At 53.6% G+C, this 19,257-nt stretch overlaps 1 protein-coding gene across 2 annotated transcripts in view; it reads right to left on the bottom strand.

Annotated features, from left to right (window-relative positions):
- Nucleotides 1-616: 616 nt before the first annotated feature.
- BCL9L (BCL9 like) overlaps nt 617-19,257 on the bottom strand; it is a 46,036-nt gene continuing 27,395 nt past the window's right edge. Inside the window, exons 2-8 of one of the 2 annotated variants that reach the window (XM_048328619.1) lie at nt 14,090-14,453; nt 12,277-12,399; nt 10,871-11,081; nt 10,013-10,097; nt 7,192-9,589; nt 6,504-6,764; nt 617-5,269 (exon numbers count right to left, since the gene is read on the bottom strand). In XM_048328619.1, coding sequence (XP_048184576.1) covers nt 4,110-5,269; nt 6,504-6,764; nt 7,192-9,589; nt 10,013-10,097; nt 10,871-11,081; nt 12,277-12,399; nt 14,090-14,390 — 4,539 coding nt within the window. In that variant the 5' untranslated portion in view covers nt 14,391-14,453 and the 3' untranslated portion in view covers nt 617-4,109. Of the gene's footprint in view, nt 5,270-6,503; nt 6,765-7,191; nt 9,590-10,012; nt 10,098-10,870; nt 11,082-12,276; nt 12,400-14,089; nt 14,454-19,257 lie in introns of those variants that run through there. The other variant, XM_048328618.1, reaches the window with a different exon arrangement.

Below are 19,257 nucleotides of genomic sequence, written 5' to 3'. Positions count from 1 at the left end.
TGCCAAAGCCCCCCTGCAGCCCTCGGGCAGACCTTCAGCCTCTCCTATGGAGCTCTGCTCAGCCACTATCCCACCCCTACCAAGTGAGGCAGATGTACTCTGCCCACCCAGGCACTGGGAAGGGCGACTGAGCCAAGGGGAGCTCCAAGGTGGCTCCTGCAGAGAGTAGGGAGATGGTGTGTGGGAGGGCAATGCCACCACCGCCCACAGCACACCCTCTGCATCCCCAGTCCTGGACTGGGCTCTGCAAACAAGGCTCCAGCAGACAAACCAGAGGAAGCCCTGGTCTCTGATGAAGGCAACCCCAAAGATGGGAACACAACGACCCTCACAACAGCACACTGCTCTGCATTTCCTGCAGGGCAACCAAGTCTCCCAAGAGACAGAGCTGGGGTGTTTCAGCAGAGCATCCTGCTACACACACAGAGCAATCACAGGGCCGTGGCAGGCAGTGGAGCATGCACAGGTGAGTGTGAGTAAGGGAACGCATGAATGAACGCGTGCCTGGGAGTGCTGTAGAGAAGGGGCTCCCCCAATGCCCACACAACCCTCCCAACACGTCTTGCACTCTCTGTCTCCACTGCAGTCCTGTGGAAAATCAAAGACAGGCACAGGGTCAGGTCTCGAAATTTGTCTTTTTAATAAAAAGGCACCTATAAAACAGGTCAATACATTACAGGCAGCACAGATACCCAAAAACAAGCCTAAAAATTGTTTCAAATAAAAACCAATAAGATGTCTTCACATATTGTATTTATATATTTATATTTTTATATATATATTTATATAATGGTACAAAATGACTGGGGAAGTTTCTCCATGGGATGACAGAGAACAGGTCAGTCACCTTTACCTCAATGTGAAAGCTAATTCCAGGTGTGTGTGATTATTTGACATACTGAAAGACGCAGTTTCCCAGCATTTGCTTTTTTGGAGCTGGAAAAACGTGGCAAAGTCATGGCTAAAAGATGGGCAAACCTTCTACTGTGATTAGGTGGAGTCAGTACACAAAACTCAAGGTGAGGAGCCGAGCAATAAACTACAAGACACAAGACTAGACACACGGTCACAGCAGCGGGCAACCAGCTGATGGCAAACCTTGCCTGAGCCTAACAGGGACTGGCTGTCACTGAGCCTCCAAAGGAACTCCTGCCACACTGCTGTTCACAGACATGGTTGGGAGCAGCGCCCAGGGCACAGGGGTGTCAGGCAGCATTTCTTCTCCCCATTGTTCAGCCATCACAGTGGTAGGGGTAGGGCTGGCTCCAGGGCAGTGGGATTTTGCAGAAGAGCAGCGACTGCTGCTCCAGAATCCTCAGCTCTGACCTAGCATCAGGATTTCCCTTTTGTATCCAGGGCTGCTGGGTCAAAAGGCTTAGCTTCTTATTCGTCACTGAAGGACAGGTCTTCCTCCTGTCGCCAGGCAGAAATAGCATCACACTGCCACGTCCCTGTGAGCGCTCAGCACCAGGCTCCTGAACGCTGCATGGCATGTGCCACAGCCTGCAGGCTCCTGCTGATGCAGGGACAATGCACTGCTGACAGAGTGAGGACTGCAAGCCCCAGGCAACTTCTGTGTCAGGCTGGGCAAAAGGGACAACAGGGGAAGTACAAACACATGGAGATCTCAGCCAGGCTAAACCAACAGCTATCTATGGACAAACAAAAAAAACTTCCATGTAGAAAATGTTATGGCTTCAAATTAGCAGAGACTTGCTGGTGGATGATGAGCAAGGTTTTGGACTGTAATTGGTATTTGGATGTTTACGAGAAACTACCAGCAGCCAACACCCTGAAGTGCAGCCAAGAGAAGCTACAGCCTTTCAGGCAAGTCAAGCTTAGAAAGAGCTACATCTGTTTGAGCCACATCCTCCCACATGAAACACACTGAAAGGATCAAGAATCCAACCAGCTAACATGTCAGGTCCAACGCCTGGGCTGAAGATTATTCTTCTGCTCCAACTGCCAAGGCAGGAAGGAGCACTTCTCGTTCCTGTTTTACCACTTCAAAAAATGTTACTTGCTCACATTATATACAACAAACCCCCACAAAGCAGGAGACTGGAGCAAGATCCTTTCTCCGATCCAAACCCATGCTTCTCACCCAGCACTGTTCACTACAAAATGCCCCCAAAGCTTCAATGTATTCCTAACTGGACTTTATGGCTCCATCTTCTCACAGACTGGATCAAGACAGCTGTTAGGCTGACATTTCAGCACCCACCAGCCTTTCCAAACAGCTTGCAACATGATTAAAAAGTGTTGCTGTTCACTCACTACTTGGCCATCTCCCTTTCCAAAGCCCTCTCCTCCCTGCAATAGGAAGTTGGGAAAGGTGAGCTTGGTTATAAGAGAGGTAGTGTGTTAAGCCTGGCTCTGCAGAGATAATCCTCCAAGTTGTGTTCCTCCAGCAACTGTGTGCCCCAGGTTCACCACTGGATGCTGGAATGCAGTCCTCACAGAGGTCCAGAGATACTGTGATGTGTGCAGAAATGCATGTGCATCATGCCACATTCCCCTCTGTGAAAAAACATGGGAAAGACCATCAGGGCTGCATGCAGGAAGACCTTATGGAGTACAGGATGGAGAGGGTGGAGCACATCCAGAAAGGCCAGAGTTGTCCAAATGGCATGCTTCTGCCAGCCTAGGAATGAGAGATTGCAACTCAACTTCAGCCTCTTCTGTGTGAAGCACAGGATGGCCATGCTGCCGACACTGAATGCTGAGATGGAGTACTGCGCTCAGGGACAGGCCGTATTCAACAGCTGGACCTCTCCTGTGCCATAGGGCAGGGCTGCTGCCAGTAGCTCAGGTTATGATGGAGTGAAGACTGCCTGCAAAACTCTGGAGATGAAGGATTGACAAGCACAAGGAAGACCTGGGAGAGCATTCAATGGCGGGCGAGTGCGACGCAGTGGCAAAGGGTAATGGATGGGTGGTAATAGACTGGTGTAGGAAGGCTGCAGAAGATCAGGGCTCCCAGCTAGCCTCTCCTGGAAGCACTGGAATGCATCACCTCACTCACCTCAAAGCCCATCTGTCCCTACACACCCCAACACCTTGCCTACAGGGGACAAGCACGAAGGGAACAGAAGGGAATAGAGGTGACAGGGCTGGTCGAGATCTTCAGGTCCAGCATGTTATCATCTGCGAAGCCCAGATTCTTGATGCTTCTGCAGCTGAAGGGCCAGCATCCTTCCCAGCCCAGAGACAGCAGCTTCCCCAGAGAGCAGCAACAGCTGTGTCCTGTAAAGCTGTGGCCTCTGCCCTGCCAAATGAGTGCCGCTCCAGCAGCATTTCACTGGGGCTACAGCTCTGGCCCCCCTAATGGCCCTTGGTCAGTGGTTATGTTTGTGCACTCGGCATAGGAGCCATGTATCCACGGGACCTGAGATCTGCATGACACTGCACCACCCCCTCTCCCACACATGCAAAACCATTCAGATGCGTGAACAACATAGGTCTGACACAGAGTCACTCTACAATGGGATCTCTCAACACCCTGTGCACCCTGGGGATCCTCCTGCCTCCCCCAAGGAGAGTCTTCAATCCTTGTACACTGTTGCCTTTAGCATGTTTTTTTTTTTCTTTCTGTTTTTTAAATCATGTTTTGAGGCTTCTATTAAAACACAGAAATACAGAACAATTAAAAACCAGCACAAGTTTTGCCTTTCCCAGCGACCTATTTACAGCTAGTTCCAAAAACCCTCTTGCACATTTTGGTTGCTTAAAAAGGAAGGAAAAAAAAAAAAAAATAGAGGGGGGGAAAAAGGGCAAGAAAAACACTTGACGGAGGAAAACCATAAGTGAAAACTTTACAAACTGCCACAAGGTCTGGATGTCCCTGGTCACCACACAGGGTTCTAAGTAACAGCCCCACTCCCAGCCTCTCCACCCTCCCCTCCCCCAAAAAAGAAAGGAAAAAGAAACCCAATTCACATCAAGTTTACTGCACATCTGGTTTGCTGTGTAGAGGCGAATCCGATATGTAAAGCATCCCACGTGGTGTCCTCCACCGGCACTGGCCCCCAACCCTCCCCCACAGAAAGGTTTAAAAATGTTTGTAGGGGCAGCCCCATCCCCTCCCCAGCCCTGAGCACCAGTCAGGGTTAGAAAGGCAAGTTCGCCATGTTCCCAGGTCCGGGGATGTAACTCATCTGGCTGTCCAGGGAGACACTCCTCTGCCTCATCTGGTGCGTGACCATGAGGTTCTGCTGAGGCGGGGGCCCCATGAGAGAGCCCTGAGGTGACATCATATGTCCTGTCTGGGCATACATCTCCCCCGACACAGACATGCTTCTCTGCTTGGCCTGCATCAGCATGAAATTCTGCTGGGCCATCAGGCTCTGCTGCGGAGACATCATGCCCTGGTGCATGCTGTTGCCCATCATGCCTTGCTGGGGTGGTATGCCTGTCCTGCCCAGCATGGGCACTTGTCCAGGATGGCACATGGGCATGCTCAGTCCCCTCTGCACGCCCTGCTGCCCGGGGAGGCTGGGAGCATTCATACCTGGACGCACGGGGGGCTGCTCAGCCATCATGTTCTGTAGGTTCATGAGGTGGAGGTTGGAAGGCTGAGATTTGGGTGCCTGGCTGTCGCTCTTGGGGAAATACTGCAAGGTGCTGCTTGGCTTCTCTGACGGGATGATCCTGGACAAGTCAAACTCCGGGATCCCCGTGGGCGTGGGGCGGATGACCTCGCTGAGCTCGGGGTCGTTCAGCACCGACGCCACCCCAGGAAGCACGGGCGGGTAGGGGTCACCAATCCGAGGAGGGATGTTCTTGCCCATCATGTGCTGCTGTGGGGGCATCTGGCCAGGCTGCTGGGAGGGAAGGTCCTCAGGCGGCAAGGGCATCCCTGGCGGGTAATGCTGCTGCATCCCAGGGCCACCTCCTGCACTGGGGGCCATGGGCATGCCTCCGGCAGGAGATGGCATGGCATTGTGGGGCTGCTGCATGCGCGGGAACACGAGCTGGTTAGAAGGAATCATCTGTGAACTGTTGTGCACAGGGCCACACTGCTGGTTCAACGAGTCCTGGGGACCTGGGGGCAGCATCATGGGGTTCTGGGGGGGCACACCCCCCCCTGGCCCACTTGGATGCATAGGAATGTTGGACCCCAGAGGGTTTGGGGAGGACATCATGGAGGTGGGGGGCGGTTCGTGGGAAAGGGGCTGCTGACCAGGCAGATTCATTCCCATGGGGCTCTGAGAGGATCCAGGCCCCACAGAGTTCAAGTGCAGTTGATTTGGCTGATTCCCTGTCACGCCTAAGGACAGGAAAAAGAGAGAAGAGTTAAGCCTTCCCACAGAACTTTCAGTGTTGCAAAATCCACATCCTGAAAGCCTGCCAAACAGTCCTGCTCAAAATGCCCTGAGCACAGAGCATGATGCTCAGTAAGCAGCTCCAAGACGGGCTTGCAAATCACCAACATCAGAAAAAAGTGCCCCAGACTCCAGCTCCCCAAGCATCAGAGGGCTCTTCCAGCTTCATCCAGTCCCATGCTAGATTAGTAATTTCTTACAGTCCCGTGATTTTAGAGTCCTGGCTGGCTCGATGTGTGCCCTATACCTGCCCCAGCAGGGCTCTCAGCTGCCTGAAAGGCAGCAAGGAGTGACCCTTCCCCACTGCCTGCCACAGGGTTTACCACCCAGCAAGCTCCAGTGACCACACAACCTCGGGTGATGAGGAGGAAAAAAGCAGAAGAGTCAGCAGCCCGACACAGGTGCTGTCTGGGCGGGAAGGCCTGTGCCTATCAGAAAGGCAGAGCAGCCATCAGTGCCTGTGGATTTGCATGCCTGAAGTCGACCTAAGTGACTGCTCAGCAGTGAAAGAATCAAAAAGTTGATTTTTCATTCTCAAAACTGCCCAAAATATTTATCAGACCGCTTTAAACCCCTAAATCAAGTGGTAGAGCACATTGGAATTCCCCTTTGGGCTGCTGGGGTTTTGTCACCACGTGACAAAAAACACTCATTTGCCTAGATGTCCTCACCGCTGCCACTACCTAGTGGAGCATATCTGGCCTACTGAAATCACAACTGTGCCACAACACAGCCTTGCCTGTGCAGGCACTTGGGCTCCACTCAAAACACCAGACTCCCAAGCCCCATTCAGAGCAACCCTGTCCCACTGCATAGGAACACGAGGGCTCTTAAGCAGCAGACCTCTGCCTCCAAGTCCTGGACCTGAGAAAACTCCAGGAGCCATAAAAACTCGGGCCCAATACATCTAACATGGGTAAAGGTAAAAAACTTTAAGGTCTTGTGGAAGAAGGGCTCCTCAAGCCAGACAATGTCCTTCCACCCAAGCCAAAAGCTGATGGGCAGCCTGGGCAGAGGGCAGGGAAGTGCACAGACTGTTACAAACAAGGGGAAATTTAAGCTATGTGACAAGGCAGTCATGGGGAGATCAGAGTTTCTAATCTCCACCTGCTGCCTCACGTGCACTGGCAGCCACAAGACAGTCTGACCCCTCGCAAGCCCACCTCCAGAAGCAGATACCTGACATACTTCCAGGTGGAAGCATAGGCCTGTCTGGCAGCAGCTCATCATCAGAGGTGGCGATGGTTTTGATGGCATTGTGGTAAAGTGGTGTGGAGCTGGGCATGGCATACTTGGACATCTGGGACATCATCAGTGAGAGGGGGTTCTGGGAAGGGGATGGATCTGGAGAGGAAGTAAAAGGCATGTTCGGATTCATGGTGCTAGACGTGTTACTGGCTGGTGCGGAAGAGCTGCTCCGAGGCCCAGAAGGGAGAGAACCTGCAAGCAAGAGAGAGATCAACTCAGTATTGTCCACACACTGTGACTTGCTCCCACCAGAGAGCAACCCTGTCCTCTCCTTCTGACAGCAGTGACCAGAGGAGGCTGCAAAGCACAGAGCACTCTCTGGACTCTTGAGAAGGCTCATGCACAGACTCTGCTCCAGAGCAGTGAGAGAGTTCCACTTAAACCTGCCCCTGACTGCCCAGCACAGACACAGCGTTTGCTGCCTGTGTCACAGGTCTACCTCAGAAGGCCCTGTTTGGACTCCTGGGAAAAAATACTTGCTCTGTGAGATGCAAGGCCAGGCACAGGAACACGTGTCTTCCCACTCCAGAGAGAGCTCGTGAGCTGGAGAGAAACCCTGTCCACACACTCACCAAAACTAAGCACAGACATGCACTCACATACAAGACACCCAGCATACCCTGATCCAGTGCTCCGATGGAAGCAGAGGAGTTCATATTGAGAGTCTGCTTGTTCTGGTTGACTCCTGGGCTGGGCATGGTGGCTTTGGGAGATGGCACCCAACCAGGGGAAGAAACAGCCATAGAAGGGGACTTCAGGCGGCTTGGTGAGCCAGTTGGAGATCGGACGTTGAGAGAGGAACTCATCACTTGGGGGGACTTGAGAGGTCCAGACTGGTTTGAAGGTGGCATGCTGACCATCTGTGAGGGTGTCTGTGGGGACTTGAGGTTGGCAGATGGGGAGGTGACCAGTGGCGAATGCACCTGGCTAAGGGTGGGAGACTTGAGGTGACCCATACTGGGTGAATTCATCTGGTTGATGTTGATGGTGAGGTCAGAGGGCCGGCGGCCCAGCCCCCGGGAAGGTGCTGGGTGCATGTTGGCCAGGTTTCCCCCTGCTGTGGGCGTGGGGTTGGAAGCTGGAGGCAGAGGAATGTGGCTGAGTCTGGTGGTGCCGCTGATGCTCCCAACGGGCATGGTGCCCTGCTCAGGGCTGAACATGTCTGAGCCACTGCCCATCTCCTGGGGCAGGTTGGGGTAAGACCCTTGCCCAGTCAAGAAGCCTTGCTGTCCTTGGTTGGGGAACTGGGAGGGAATCATCATTTTCTGGGGTCCCGTTAGCATTGCACTGCCATTGCCATTCTGAGCCCTAACCCTGGCCAGCTCCTCAGGGTTCATGCCCTGGTGGGGCATCATTTCGGGGCCCCTCATCTTCTGCGACATCATCATCTGCTGCTGTGGGGTCATCTGGACATTGAGGTTCATGTTCATGTTCATATTGACATTCATGTTCATATTGAGGTTGCCAGGGCCCATGGGTGTGTCCATGTCCCGAAGGCCTGACTGACTCATAGGGGGGCTCAGCATCCCCCGAGTGCCTGCAAAATCCATTCCAATTGGGGCACTGCTCAGGCTCTCACCCGTTATCTGCCCAGCAAACATGGATGGATCCATCTGCCTGTGAGCCTGCATCATCCTCTCCATTTCCATGCCCTGGCTCATGGAGTTGCTGGATATCCCCATGGGCCTCTGCATTGCCACTGGGCGTTTCTCCATGAGCTGATGCCGCAGGATTTCCTCTCTGGCACGGGGATTCATAAACCTTTCTGGGTCCCCTTGCCCTGGTGGGTAGGGCAAGGTGCCTTGTGGAAAGTTCCCAGGGCCTCCCATAGGAGACATATCGTCGCTCCATCCCATGCCGGGCCTGACTGGCCTCTGCATGGCATTCATGGGCCCAAGAGCATCCAAGGGCATATTCTGCATCCCTCCAAAGCCAGAGACTCGCTGCATTTGATTCCCAGGGAACCGTGGCCCAGGGAAGGGTGGCCCTCCCCGCAGCTGCATAGGGTCCTGCACATCTATGGGTCCCCGCAGCTGGCTGCCCATCCCCGGTGGCCACTGCTCTCCAGGCTTGCTGTGGTAGGGTGGTGGAGGCCCACGCATCATCATGCTCCCCATTGACTGCGGGATCATGATCTCCTGCATGGGCCGGCCGTGGATGCTGATCTGCTCCTCTTTCCGTCGCTTTTCCTCGTAGTACTCTTCCTGCAACTTCCTCCAGGCCACTTGCTCTGGTGTCAGGCTGTCCTGGTTCAGCCGCTGCATCATCATGTTCATCTGCTGTCCCATGTCAGTGCTGGGGTGGTGGGGCACCTCATGTTCCAGGCCAGGCCCACCAAGGCTCTGGGTCTGGGAGATCATGGACTGCAGAGGCTCTTCATACTTCTTCATGCTGGCAGGGGGTGCGGGGGGCTGGGCAGGGGCAGCCTGTGGCTGAGGGGTAGTCCCCCCCTCACCCGCATTTTGGCTGGACTTCAGGAAGGGCTCGGCCTCCCCACTGCGCAGCAGCAGACGCTCAATGTCTCTCAGGGTCTGCAGAGAGCGCTCTCGGTGCTCCAGCTGCTCCTTTGAGAGCCCTTCCGAGTTCATGGTGTTCCTGGGGCCCAGGCCTGCCTGCCCATTCCCTGGCATCCCTGGGCCTGGGCCCTCTCCCAGGAGGCTGGAGCTGGGCGTGGCGGAGGAGTCCCCTTGCCCAGGCTGCATGGCGCTGGCAGACGCAGTGGGTGTATTTGGATGGTTACTTCCAGGCTGGTTATTGCTGCTATTGTTCCCCAAAGAGTTGGGAGTCAGTTCTCTCCGGCCATCTTCACCTGTCCCTTCCTGGGGCAGGCTGCTGGGCACAGGTAAAGGTGTTTGACTGATGGCCTGAGGTGGCGGGGCTGGAGGCTGTGGTGGGGGAGGCTGCGGCTGTTGTTGACTTGCTTGAGGGGCCAGTGGCTGGGACTGTGGAGTGTTGGCAGTAGGAGGGTTAATTGGAAGTGGCTCAGCAACACCCAGCACTTTAGGAGCAGGTGGTGCCTGACAGAGAAAAGGGAAAGAAACTTGAGCAGGGAAAGATTCTAGGAAGATATTCTTCCCTGCACCCTGCAGGAGACCTCTCTGTCTTAAAATGAAGCCTTCACGGCAGTTCACCTTCACTCCTCACAGGAAAGATGTAGGCCCTACTACATGATCTAGGAATGCACAAGCAGGTACTCTGCACACATGGCTGCAGGGGAACATGCCATGCCCCATCCCAAACTTTTCACAGCTTACAACAGCAAGGACTTCTGCCAAAGAGATTTTGCAGCACAGCAGCTTCCCACCCCACTGAAAGGGCATTCTGGCAACCCCTTCTGTCACAGCTGAGCCAGGGGCTGGAGGAGAATGGCTACATCAGAAGGGAAGGGTAATAGTCGGCAGCATGTGTCAACAGGAGCAGTTGGTGCACAGGTGGTATACCTGGTCTAGCTTTGCCCGCGGGACATTCTGTTGATGGTAGGCCAGAATGGAGTCAGCTCGGCCCTGCAGGACAGCTTCCGCAGCTCTGGGGAGAGAGCACAAGTCACTTGAGAAGAGGCACTGTGCCCCATCCTACCCATCCAAGGCCCCAGTTGCCACCTCTGTTCTTCAGTCCTGCAGGAAGAAGGAAATCTCTGGAGGTAACCAGGAAGGGGGCATGTTCTGAGTCCTCCCATCTGTCCTGCACAGCACCCAGTGAGGGTATCGCTATCTGATGATCACTTGCCATTCAATTTCCCTCTTCCCATGTCCTGTGACAGGTTGTGTTTTGTGCCTGCTGCCCTGAGGTGGTTGTCACCAAGATGCTCTGGGATCTCCCACACTGAACCTGCAGTACAGCACAGCTCTAAAACTAAACAGACTAGGCTAAACAGACTAAACTAACTGCTAAGACTCTACGGCTGAGACAACGCAGGACAGAAGAGAGGAATCGTGTAGAGAATAATACCATGTGTTACATTATGCTCCCTGTGACAGCTATCCCTTAGATACTTTTGAATCAGACCAGCAACCCACATTGCTTTGGGTGAATCATTTTGTTGGATGCCAGCTAGATGGGCTCTACAGCGGGTGACACAGAGTGCAGAGCCAGGCCTCACTGGGAGGAAGCGGGCATTTAAGTCCAAGTTTGCCCACCTGCCGTGGCTGCCAGCATACCTTGTGAACGCCAGAGAGACACAGGTTTCTCCAGCTCTCTTGTGCTCAACTGCTGCATGCAGCAGGCAGGTGTGACAAGGCCAGCCAGGTGTGACAAGGCCAGCCAATACTAGTGGGGGAGGTATGGGGTTTACCGCTTACGTGTTAGCAAGGTGCGTTGTAAAGACGTAAACAAACTGTGAAGGCTGCTTCCCTGTTCCGCCACCTCCGCCTCCTGCAGCCTCTGACCGCAAGCCAGGGGCAGCACCATGGGGCACGCCGGAAGCACTGCTCTCACTCAGGTTCGGCAGCGGGTTGGACCCTGGGCCAAGTTGTGGGGCCGTGGACATCGCAGGATCTGCTACATTACAGCCTGCGGGAGCAGAGGAGAGGAGCTGCGGGGCGGGCGCTGCTGCCGGAGCCCGCGGGCGGCAGGGACGAGCCGCCAGCAGGTGGCAGCACTGGCCCGCCCGGCCCCGCCGCTGCGGAGGGGGCTGTCAATCGCCGCCGCTATGGAGTAAGATCCATAATTAATAATAATAAGCACTGCAATTACCAGAGGCATGCCCTGCGTTCTTCTACCTTCGCCCCTTAACTCAGCTGGCTCCCTGCTCCCCTCCAGCTGCCTCTCCCCACTGCAGCAGCTCCTACAGCCCGACCCTGCCACCGCAGCATTTACACAGGAGACATCGCTGGGAAGCCGGTGCGGGGACACGGCCGCTGCCTCGTTGCCAGCCCCTGACCCTGGGCAGCCCCACCGTGACCCATTGCCGCCAGGCCGATCTGGGAGCAGGCTGTGACTAGGGAAGCGGCACTACCCCTTCCTACACAGGCTGCACAGACTGTGGACTGTGCTGAGAAGGGCAAGTGGATGTTCTGGAGACGATGGCGACAATGCACTGTCAGGCACACACCCCTCTTCTTGCTTTTCTACACGTTCATGTTCTCCATCAGACAACATGGGCATCTCCTTGGGCCTCGCAGGACCTTGCCCCATCTCTCAAATATTTTCCCTGTTACAGTTTGAAAGCAAAGTGAATCGTAGATATAAAGTGTCAAAGAATGCTGGTGCTTTTGGAAAACAGAAGAGGCCCACAGTTCATTGCCCCAAAAAGTGCACACCTCGGGCCAGCTCAGCTCTGCCTGAACCATGTCAAGACCAAGAGCCTCTTTAGACTCAGCTGTCTTTACAACTGCAGAGAGAAGCGTGAGCAGCCTGGCACAGACTTAGCTGCTGCAACGAGAGTAATGCACGTCATACTCTGGCTGCCACTATGACCAGGGTAGTGTGGCCACAGCAACATATACAGCAGGGACATTCAACCTCAACACCTTTTCCTACAGCATCTCAGTAGCATCTCCACAAACCAGGTCCCAGACCTCACTGCATGGCAAATATTCTCACAGCACAATGACCACCAACTGCAGTGGCCCCACACACACACTCAGCTAAGTGAGCACGCACAGGCAAAGCTAGAGGTGCCAGTGTCATCAGCCCTCCTGAGCCACAGGAAGGACCTGGCTTTACTCAAGCTTCAGAGCTGGTAAGGAGGCAGTTAGTTACTCACTGTGTGCACTGCTGATGGGTTTGTCGTCTTCCTCGCTGTCTGGCCCAGAGCACCATTCATCGCCGCTGTATGGCTGCTTCCTTTCCAGCACACACCGTCGCTTACTGCGGGGAGCCACCTCACCTGCAAAGGGACAGAGCCATCAGAGGTGCTGAGTAGATCTGTAAGGGGCTGAAAGGCTGGGGTCCTGCCCAGCTGGGTGCTGCATGCTGGAAGTACCAACCCAACCAGGATGCACTGGGCAATTAAGCCTTATGCTAACATCTGCCCAGCACTGGTTAAGAACCTGAAACATCTGCTCAGTCTGAGCTCCTTGTTTTAGCAGCCAGATCTAGTGAGGCGCCCCTGTGAGAGCCAGAGTTGCAGAATGACATGTATTTCTTACTGCCTGAAAGGAGTCTATGAACACAGGACGTGTCTACCTGCAGTTCCAAACTAGAGAGCTTTGGGCATTAACTGTAAATTTAAAGGGTCTGTAATTCAGCAATTAAAATTTGAATATAGAATGGGAGGGTGCGTTCACATACTTTGTTAGGAACAAGAGACAGACTCTGCCCTTTGTCAACATCAATCAGGCAGGGGCCTTCATGCTCTCTATAAACTCGTATGGTCCCTCCACGTGTCCCCCCTCTCAGATGGGACTGATGCAGCTCAGAGAGGAAGTGGCTTGCCTAAAGGCACTTAGGGACTCGGGGAGAGCAATCAGACACAGGATGAATAACTTCCAGTCCTGTGCTTTAATTAATGAAACATTGTCCGGCCTTACTTTTTTACATCATCTTTTTTACATCATAACCATATTCACATGATCTATCAGTATATGAGGAACATAGGAGATTCGTGCATTTCAAGCATCAAGCCATTTTAATAATTTTCCTGTGGCAGTGTGGTTACAAGACAGTTCTGGGATAAACCTGCAAATGCTTATCATCAGTGGTGTACAGTTACCCCTGCAACGCTACGGGGAGAAAGCCTTCCTGGGGGCAGGAAGTCCATTCACGTACATTCTACCTGTTCTTCCACGGCACAGCTCTGGCCTAAGACAATCAGGCAACATGGCTTTGACTGTTAAAACAAATCCTTAGGGGCACAAGCCAGAACAGCAGCTCTGCGTCTGCAGACCGGATGTGAGTCTTGGTTGGAACCAAGGGCACCACTGGAATTTCTCCTCCTACAACCATCCGTGAGATGTTCAAGTGTCCCACACAGCCATTGAGCACAGAGCTTGATGGAATGCAAGAGGTTACAGGGAAGGTCGCTAAGGAGGATTAGAAGCACTGACTCAGCCCTTTTCCAGAAGCCACATGCTGTAACACAAGAGTTATCCATTGCTGACGAAACCACAGAACTGTTCAGACAGTGACCCTCGCAGCACCTCCTTGCTAACCGTGACTGAGTCATCGGGCAGCTGCAAGAACACCACAAAGCAGCTCTCTACCAACAGCAAGCAGACAGAAAACAACTCAGTCTCAAGTTGAGAGCTGGCACATTGCACATGCAGGGGCATTTGGCGTAGTTTCAGTGAACCATGCTGTTGCTTAGATGGCCTCAGTAGCCTGTGAAAACCAGTGCCAGATTCCAGGTGTAACAAATGGTTTAGGGAATGAAATGCAAAGCAAATGAGAATTCAGCCACTCTGGTCCAAAAATTGCAGATGTGACAAGCAGTGATGCAAAGTCACATGGGCAGCCAGGACAAGCCTGGACAGAAGACACAGCACAGAAACCGAAGATGCTCTCATCCCAAGTCCAGCCAGGATGTTTGTAGCAACTGAGAGGAGGACATGCTGAGGCAAGGTCTAGGAGAGCATTACCTTTTGATTCTGTGTCCTGTGATGGGGTGCTGGCTTCTCGCTGCTCTCCAGAGTCCACCGAGATGCTTCGTTCCCGCTTCACCTTGCCCTTCAAGGAGCTGAAGTTTGGGACAGTGTTCTGGCTGGTTTTCAGTCCAGAGTTGCCAGGGGAGATCTGAGTGGCCTTGCTGCCATGGCTGCCTGCCCCCACACCCTTTGACCCCAAGTTACAGGTGGGTGCTTGGCTCACATTGTGGTGCTGGGCTAGGGCACTGCTGCTGCCTGCCTTGCCATGGCTGGGCAGTTTGTTGTCAGGGTGCATTGGCTTGGCTAAAGCTTCCCACAGTGCCAGTGGAGGGAGCTCCCAGGCCCTTCGGTCAGAAACCTGCAAGAGAAAAGGGCAGCAAGTCAGCACAGTGCCCCTCACATGGGCATCACTGCTGGGGGCACAGCCCAGGGCCAGTGCACTGAGGCGGCTACTTGGTCGCAGGGCCAGATAAAGCCCATGGCAAGGCACAACCCAGAGCTGCTCATGCTGGGAATTAGCCTTGGGCCCTTTGACCAAAAAATCCTGCTCTGCAGTTACTCACTCACATGCTGACAAGCTGTAAATTCTCACGCAGGCATGGCAGACTTGCCAGTACTTCAAAGAACAGCCACAGACACGAGAGCCCTCATTTCCAAGGCTATGACGAGAAATGGGTGCTCCATGCCAGCCTGGCCCTTTGGTGAGCAGAAGGATCCTCAGAGCTATTTTGCAGGTGCTCCCAGAGCTTAGACAACTTTGTGACCCCAGAGAGAAATCTGGTGCCCTACTGTTTTCAGGGACCCCTGTTGCTGCTAAGTAAGTTTCCTCTGCCCTGCAAAACACAGAGAACAACTGAGCAGACAGTCTTGACACAAGCCTATAAAGAGGAAACTGGGACAGAGCAGGGGACAAAGGTTGAGGCAACTGAGAAGGAGGCAGTGGGTTGGTTGCAAGGCAAGGGCAGAGCCGGGAAGTGCAGGCACTCATCAGACAAGCTCTGTCTCTGCCAGGGGCCTGAGGGGCAGTTCCAGCTCCTGCTTTAAAGGCTCTGGGTGAGGGGGTGTCCACTTTAGGGGGAGCTCCAGCCCAGCAGGATGATGCAATGTGCCACAGGCCTGCTGGGATAGCAGGGTGATGCTCTCCTGCTTCAAACCCAGCTCAGCTTTCTGAATAGCCCCGCAGGCTGAGGCAGAGCCTCGCAGAGAAGAGGAGGCTAGGGCACAACACAGAGGTTTCTGGGCTGAGGGACATGCATGCAGCTAAGCAATGCTGCAGCAGCCCTCCTTGCAGGATCTAGTTGCCTTGGCAGAGTCTCATGCTCACACTGGGAATATTCCCCTTGGAGCTCTGCACAGGCATTAGAGATGACTGGGATGCAGCTCTGTATCACACTGTGTATTCTGGAAGGCCACCACAAACTCCTGGTCCAACAGACAGCCCTGGTAACTACACCCTAATCCTAACCCTGTCATGGTCATTTTTACTTCTTGGGGAAGCAGGAGGGAAGGAGAGTAAGCTACATGTACGTGGAAGCTGAGGTATTACTCTGTTTGCTCACATCCGCTATATGCTTTGTGTGACACCCCCACAATGCACCCGACAAGCTTTCCTGTGCACAGGCAGAGAAATTTCCCAGCACACAAGGAGGAGGTTACTGTGGTCTGCTCCTCCCATTTGGACCAAGCAGGCCAGATGCTGCACACAGATTGCTTCTGCCACCCAGGGACAGGAAGCACCGGCTCCAGACCAAACCCCATGTGTCTAAATAGCACTGCAAGAGCTCAGCAGCGCTACGCATGCTGCTCCTGGCTTGCTGAAGGCGAGCCTGGAAACACCACCAGCAAAAGCCAAGTGCTCGTTCTGCCAGGGCAAACCACTGCACTCTTGCAAAGAAAGCAGAGTGAAGCACATTTGGCAGACCCATAATCCCCAAAAGATTGCAATTGCCGTAAGGCGCAGGCTGCAGCCTGTCATGCACTGCGAGCGAGCTCTCTGTGCCTGCAGAAAGGGTCTTCTCTGCAAAAGGGTCTTCTCTGCACCTGCCTCCCTGCAAGCTGAGCTGGGGGCTGCTGGCATGCTATGCAAACAGTGCTGTGGCACAGCCTACCCAAACATTCTTCCTTAGTGGGATCCTTCTTGCACAGCTTGGCCTATCATTGCTTCCTAACTAGGAGTTGTTAATTGCTCCCTCCTCCTCCATCTCCGCCCCACGCACCTCGGTGAGGACTCTTCTCTAGCCTGGAGGAAGACGGTGAGCCACAGCGCTGATTAATTTTCACAGCACATAAGGGAGTTGCTAGCCCTTTAAGTGTCAGCCAGTCTCACTTGCTTGCTCTTGTTCTCCAGAGACCTATTAATAGCAGCTGGAAAGATCACATCACTCTCTGGATATTTATACCCCTCATTCCACACCAGGAGAGATTTATGTCAGAGCTGCTGTCCCAGTGCCTGCCCAATTGCTCTGTCAAACTGCTTGCAGGGGGAGGGGAGCCAAGCAGGGAAGGAGACACAGAGAGGGCAAGCAGGGAGGAGGAGAAGGTCCATATGGCACAAGCTGCAGCATTAAGCACCCATGCTGCCTGCAGCCGCTGGCTGGCCAGCCACACGGAGCCTTCAGCCCCACTGGAAGAGGTTGCTGCCAGACAGCATTCCAGAAAGCAAGCCCTGCAGCAGCTCCCTGCTGCTGGTGGCCCAGAGGCCCCCCCGCCTCCACCTCGGCTCTGCCGCACTCGCAATCTCTGCAACACGCTGCACCACAGTCCTGAGGGTCACAAACCCACTGACGCCATTGCGTGGCTACACCCGCTGAGGAGGTGCTTCCATTGCAACGGTAGGCTGGGAGATCCAGGTCTGCCTGTGGCACATCTGCACAGGCATGATATCATGTCTGAAACAGATCCCAAAATGCTTCACTGAAAATGTGAATGCTCAGCAGCACCGCAGCACAACCCTAGTACAGCCCAGCATGGTGAATAACTCAGCGAGGGAGGAAGAAGCCCGGGGCCCTGAAAAGCCCATGCCTGTAGAGTCCAGAGATGCACCTCCTGTCCCTCTGGTTCTCAGATGAGACTGCATGGAACACACACCTCGATCCCAAAGGACCGGGCAGTCACCATGACAAAACCTTCAGGCACTGCCTGCAGCATGGATGAGCCTCACCAGCTGTAAAGTTCCTCCAAAACGTAACATTTGAGGGGCACCTACCTTCTTTCTTTATTTTGGACTAGGCTGGTGCTCCAGGGAGGTCATTCAAAACCTTGCCTGAGGCGGGATGGAAAGCTACCCTGGGCTGACAGAGGGACCCGGCGAAACTTTGGAAAGCCCTCCTCTTCTAGTGTCCACTCAGAGGGATAACACTTGCCTCACAATTCTTAATGGGACAAATGCCAGAAGCAGCTGCCTGAAGATTCTGCTCTGCTTTCAGGAGTAGCAACAGCTGGATTCTGTTGCAGATGGATAGCAGGGATCCGCCGCGGCCAGACGACAGGCATCTCGACTGCTGTAAGCTCCTTCCACATACCCTGAGATTCAAACTAGATTTCAGCAGGCATGCCATACATCTGGGCCATGGAAGACAATTAATTAGAAAGTAGATACACTGACACCAGGAGACAAACAATTCAAAACATCTTGAAAAGAACATGACAAAAAGAAGACTGCACAGAAATCTGTATTTCTCTGCAATTTAGCAACACACCCACTCCAGCCTGGTAGTTTTAAAGACAATACCAAACTTAATTCCCAGTGGTTAAAGCAAGGAAACGAGATTCCTGGCTTCTGCTCCCGGCTATCACTAATTCCACTCGTGACCCTAAGCAAGATGCCTGGGTTTTGGGTGCCTTGATTCCCCCATCATTACACAGGGGGATGACCCAGCCAACCTCATGCAGGGAGGGAGGCTTTCAAGGCACAGTAAGTATCTGTTGAACAATGGACTACATCCAAATGTAGAGAGTGTTTGCACCTGGTACATCTGAAAAGCCACAGCTTTAAATCTAAGGCTGGGACCTCAGCAGACAAGAAATCTTGAAACAAAACAACAAAAACTGCTTTCAGTAAGCCTCCTCCAGTACAGTCTGAACAGCAGCAGAGGGAGAGAAGGAGTAAGCTCTGGGCAGGAGAGACTGGGCTGACATATTTGCAATCCGGGAAATGCTAGCTGATAGTTGAAGAAACCTGAAACCCTGCTGCGTTCCCAGAGGACTTTCTGGTGAATCATGCTCCCACTCTCTCCAAAGGACGGTAACATGGATTCCCAACACTGCTGCAAAGAACGCGGAGCCCGCGCCTACTGCCAGCCTTGCAGCTTCCACATCTGGGAGCTGGCTGGCATTGCAGCCATGCTATCGCTCTTGGAAGAAGGCACAAGAGAGGAAGCCAGGGTAACAGAGCCACGACGACCAGTCCAACTGGTGTGTTCCCTACAGAAACCCTGCGTGTGCCAGACATACTCGACAGTCACATGTGGCTCCCTTGGGATGATAACAAGGAACTGCTTCATACACTGGCTAGTGCGGCTTGCTGGGGATGGGTCAGCGAGAGAGCTGCAGGAAGCTGCGGGTGCCGGGCACTACAACCACCTGTGCACTGCAGCTTGGCAGACTGCAGTCAAGTAACAGCATCTAGCAGGTCAGGAAGCAAAGCCAGAAATCTCTTCCAAAGGTATTGCTGCTGCTCAGGGAGCTTCAATTTCCTCTGAGGCAGGATCTCATCCTGCAGTATATGAAATCTGGCCAGGAACATGGGCTGCTGTGACAGCTGGATACCCCCACGCAGCCTTTGGCTGTGCTGGGATGCACAAAGACAAGCTCATCTGTACATGAATGGGGCGGTTTCCCTGAGAAAACCCTGCTGGCAGATAACACCACAGGCTGCAATGCAAGGCCACAACACAGATCTCTGTGGACAGTTGCTACATGGGATGAAGAGACTTCCTCAGGCCATTTCCACTGTGTTTGTGCACTGGGGTTACTGGGACTGGGCAAGTAATGCTAAAAAGCCTAGCTAGTGAGCTGTGCCTCACACTGCCTCTGCTACACCAGGTCTCTTGAACAGCAGGGCTCACAGCTGAGACCTTAAAACCCCAACTTTTCCACAAAATTCGCAAGGGAGACAAGCCTTGCCTAGGGTCACGCATGTCAGGTAAACAGCTGATGTAGCT

This window comes from Corvus hawaiiensis, chromosome 25, assembly GCF_020740725.1.
Source record: "Corvus hawaiiensis isolate bCorHaw1 chromosome 25, bCorHaw1.pri.cur, whole genome shotgun sequence".
NCBI lineage: Eukaryota > Metazoa > Chordata > Aves > Passeriformes > Corvidae > Corvus > Corvus hawaiiensis.
This window is presented reverse-complemented; position numbering and strand designations above follow the sequence as displayed.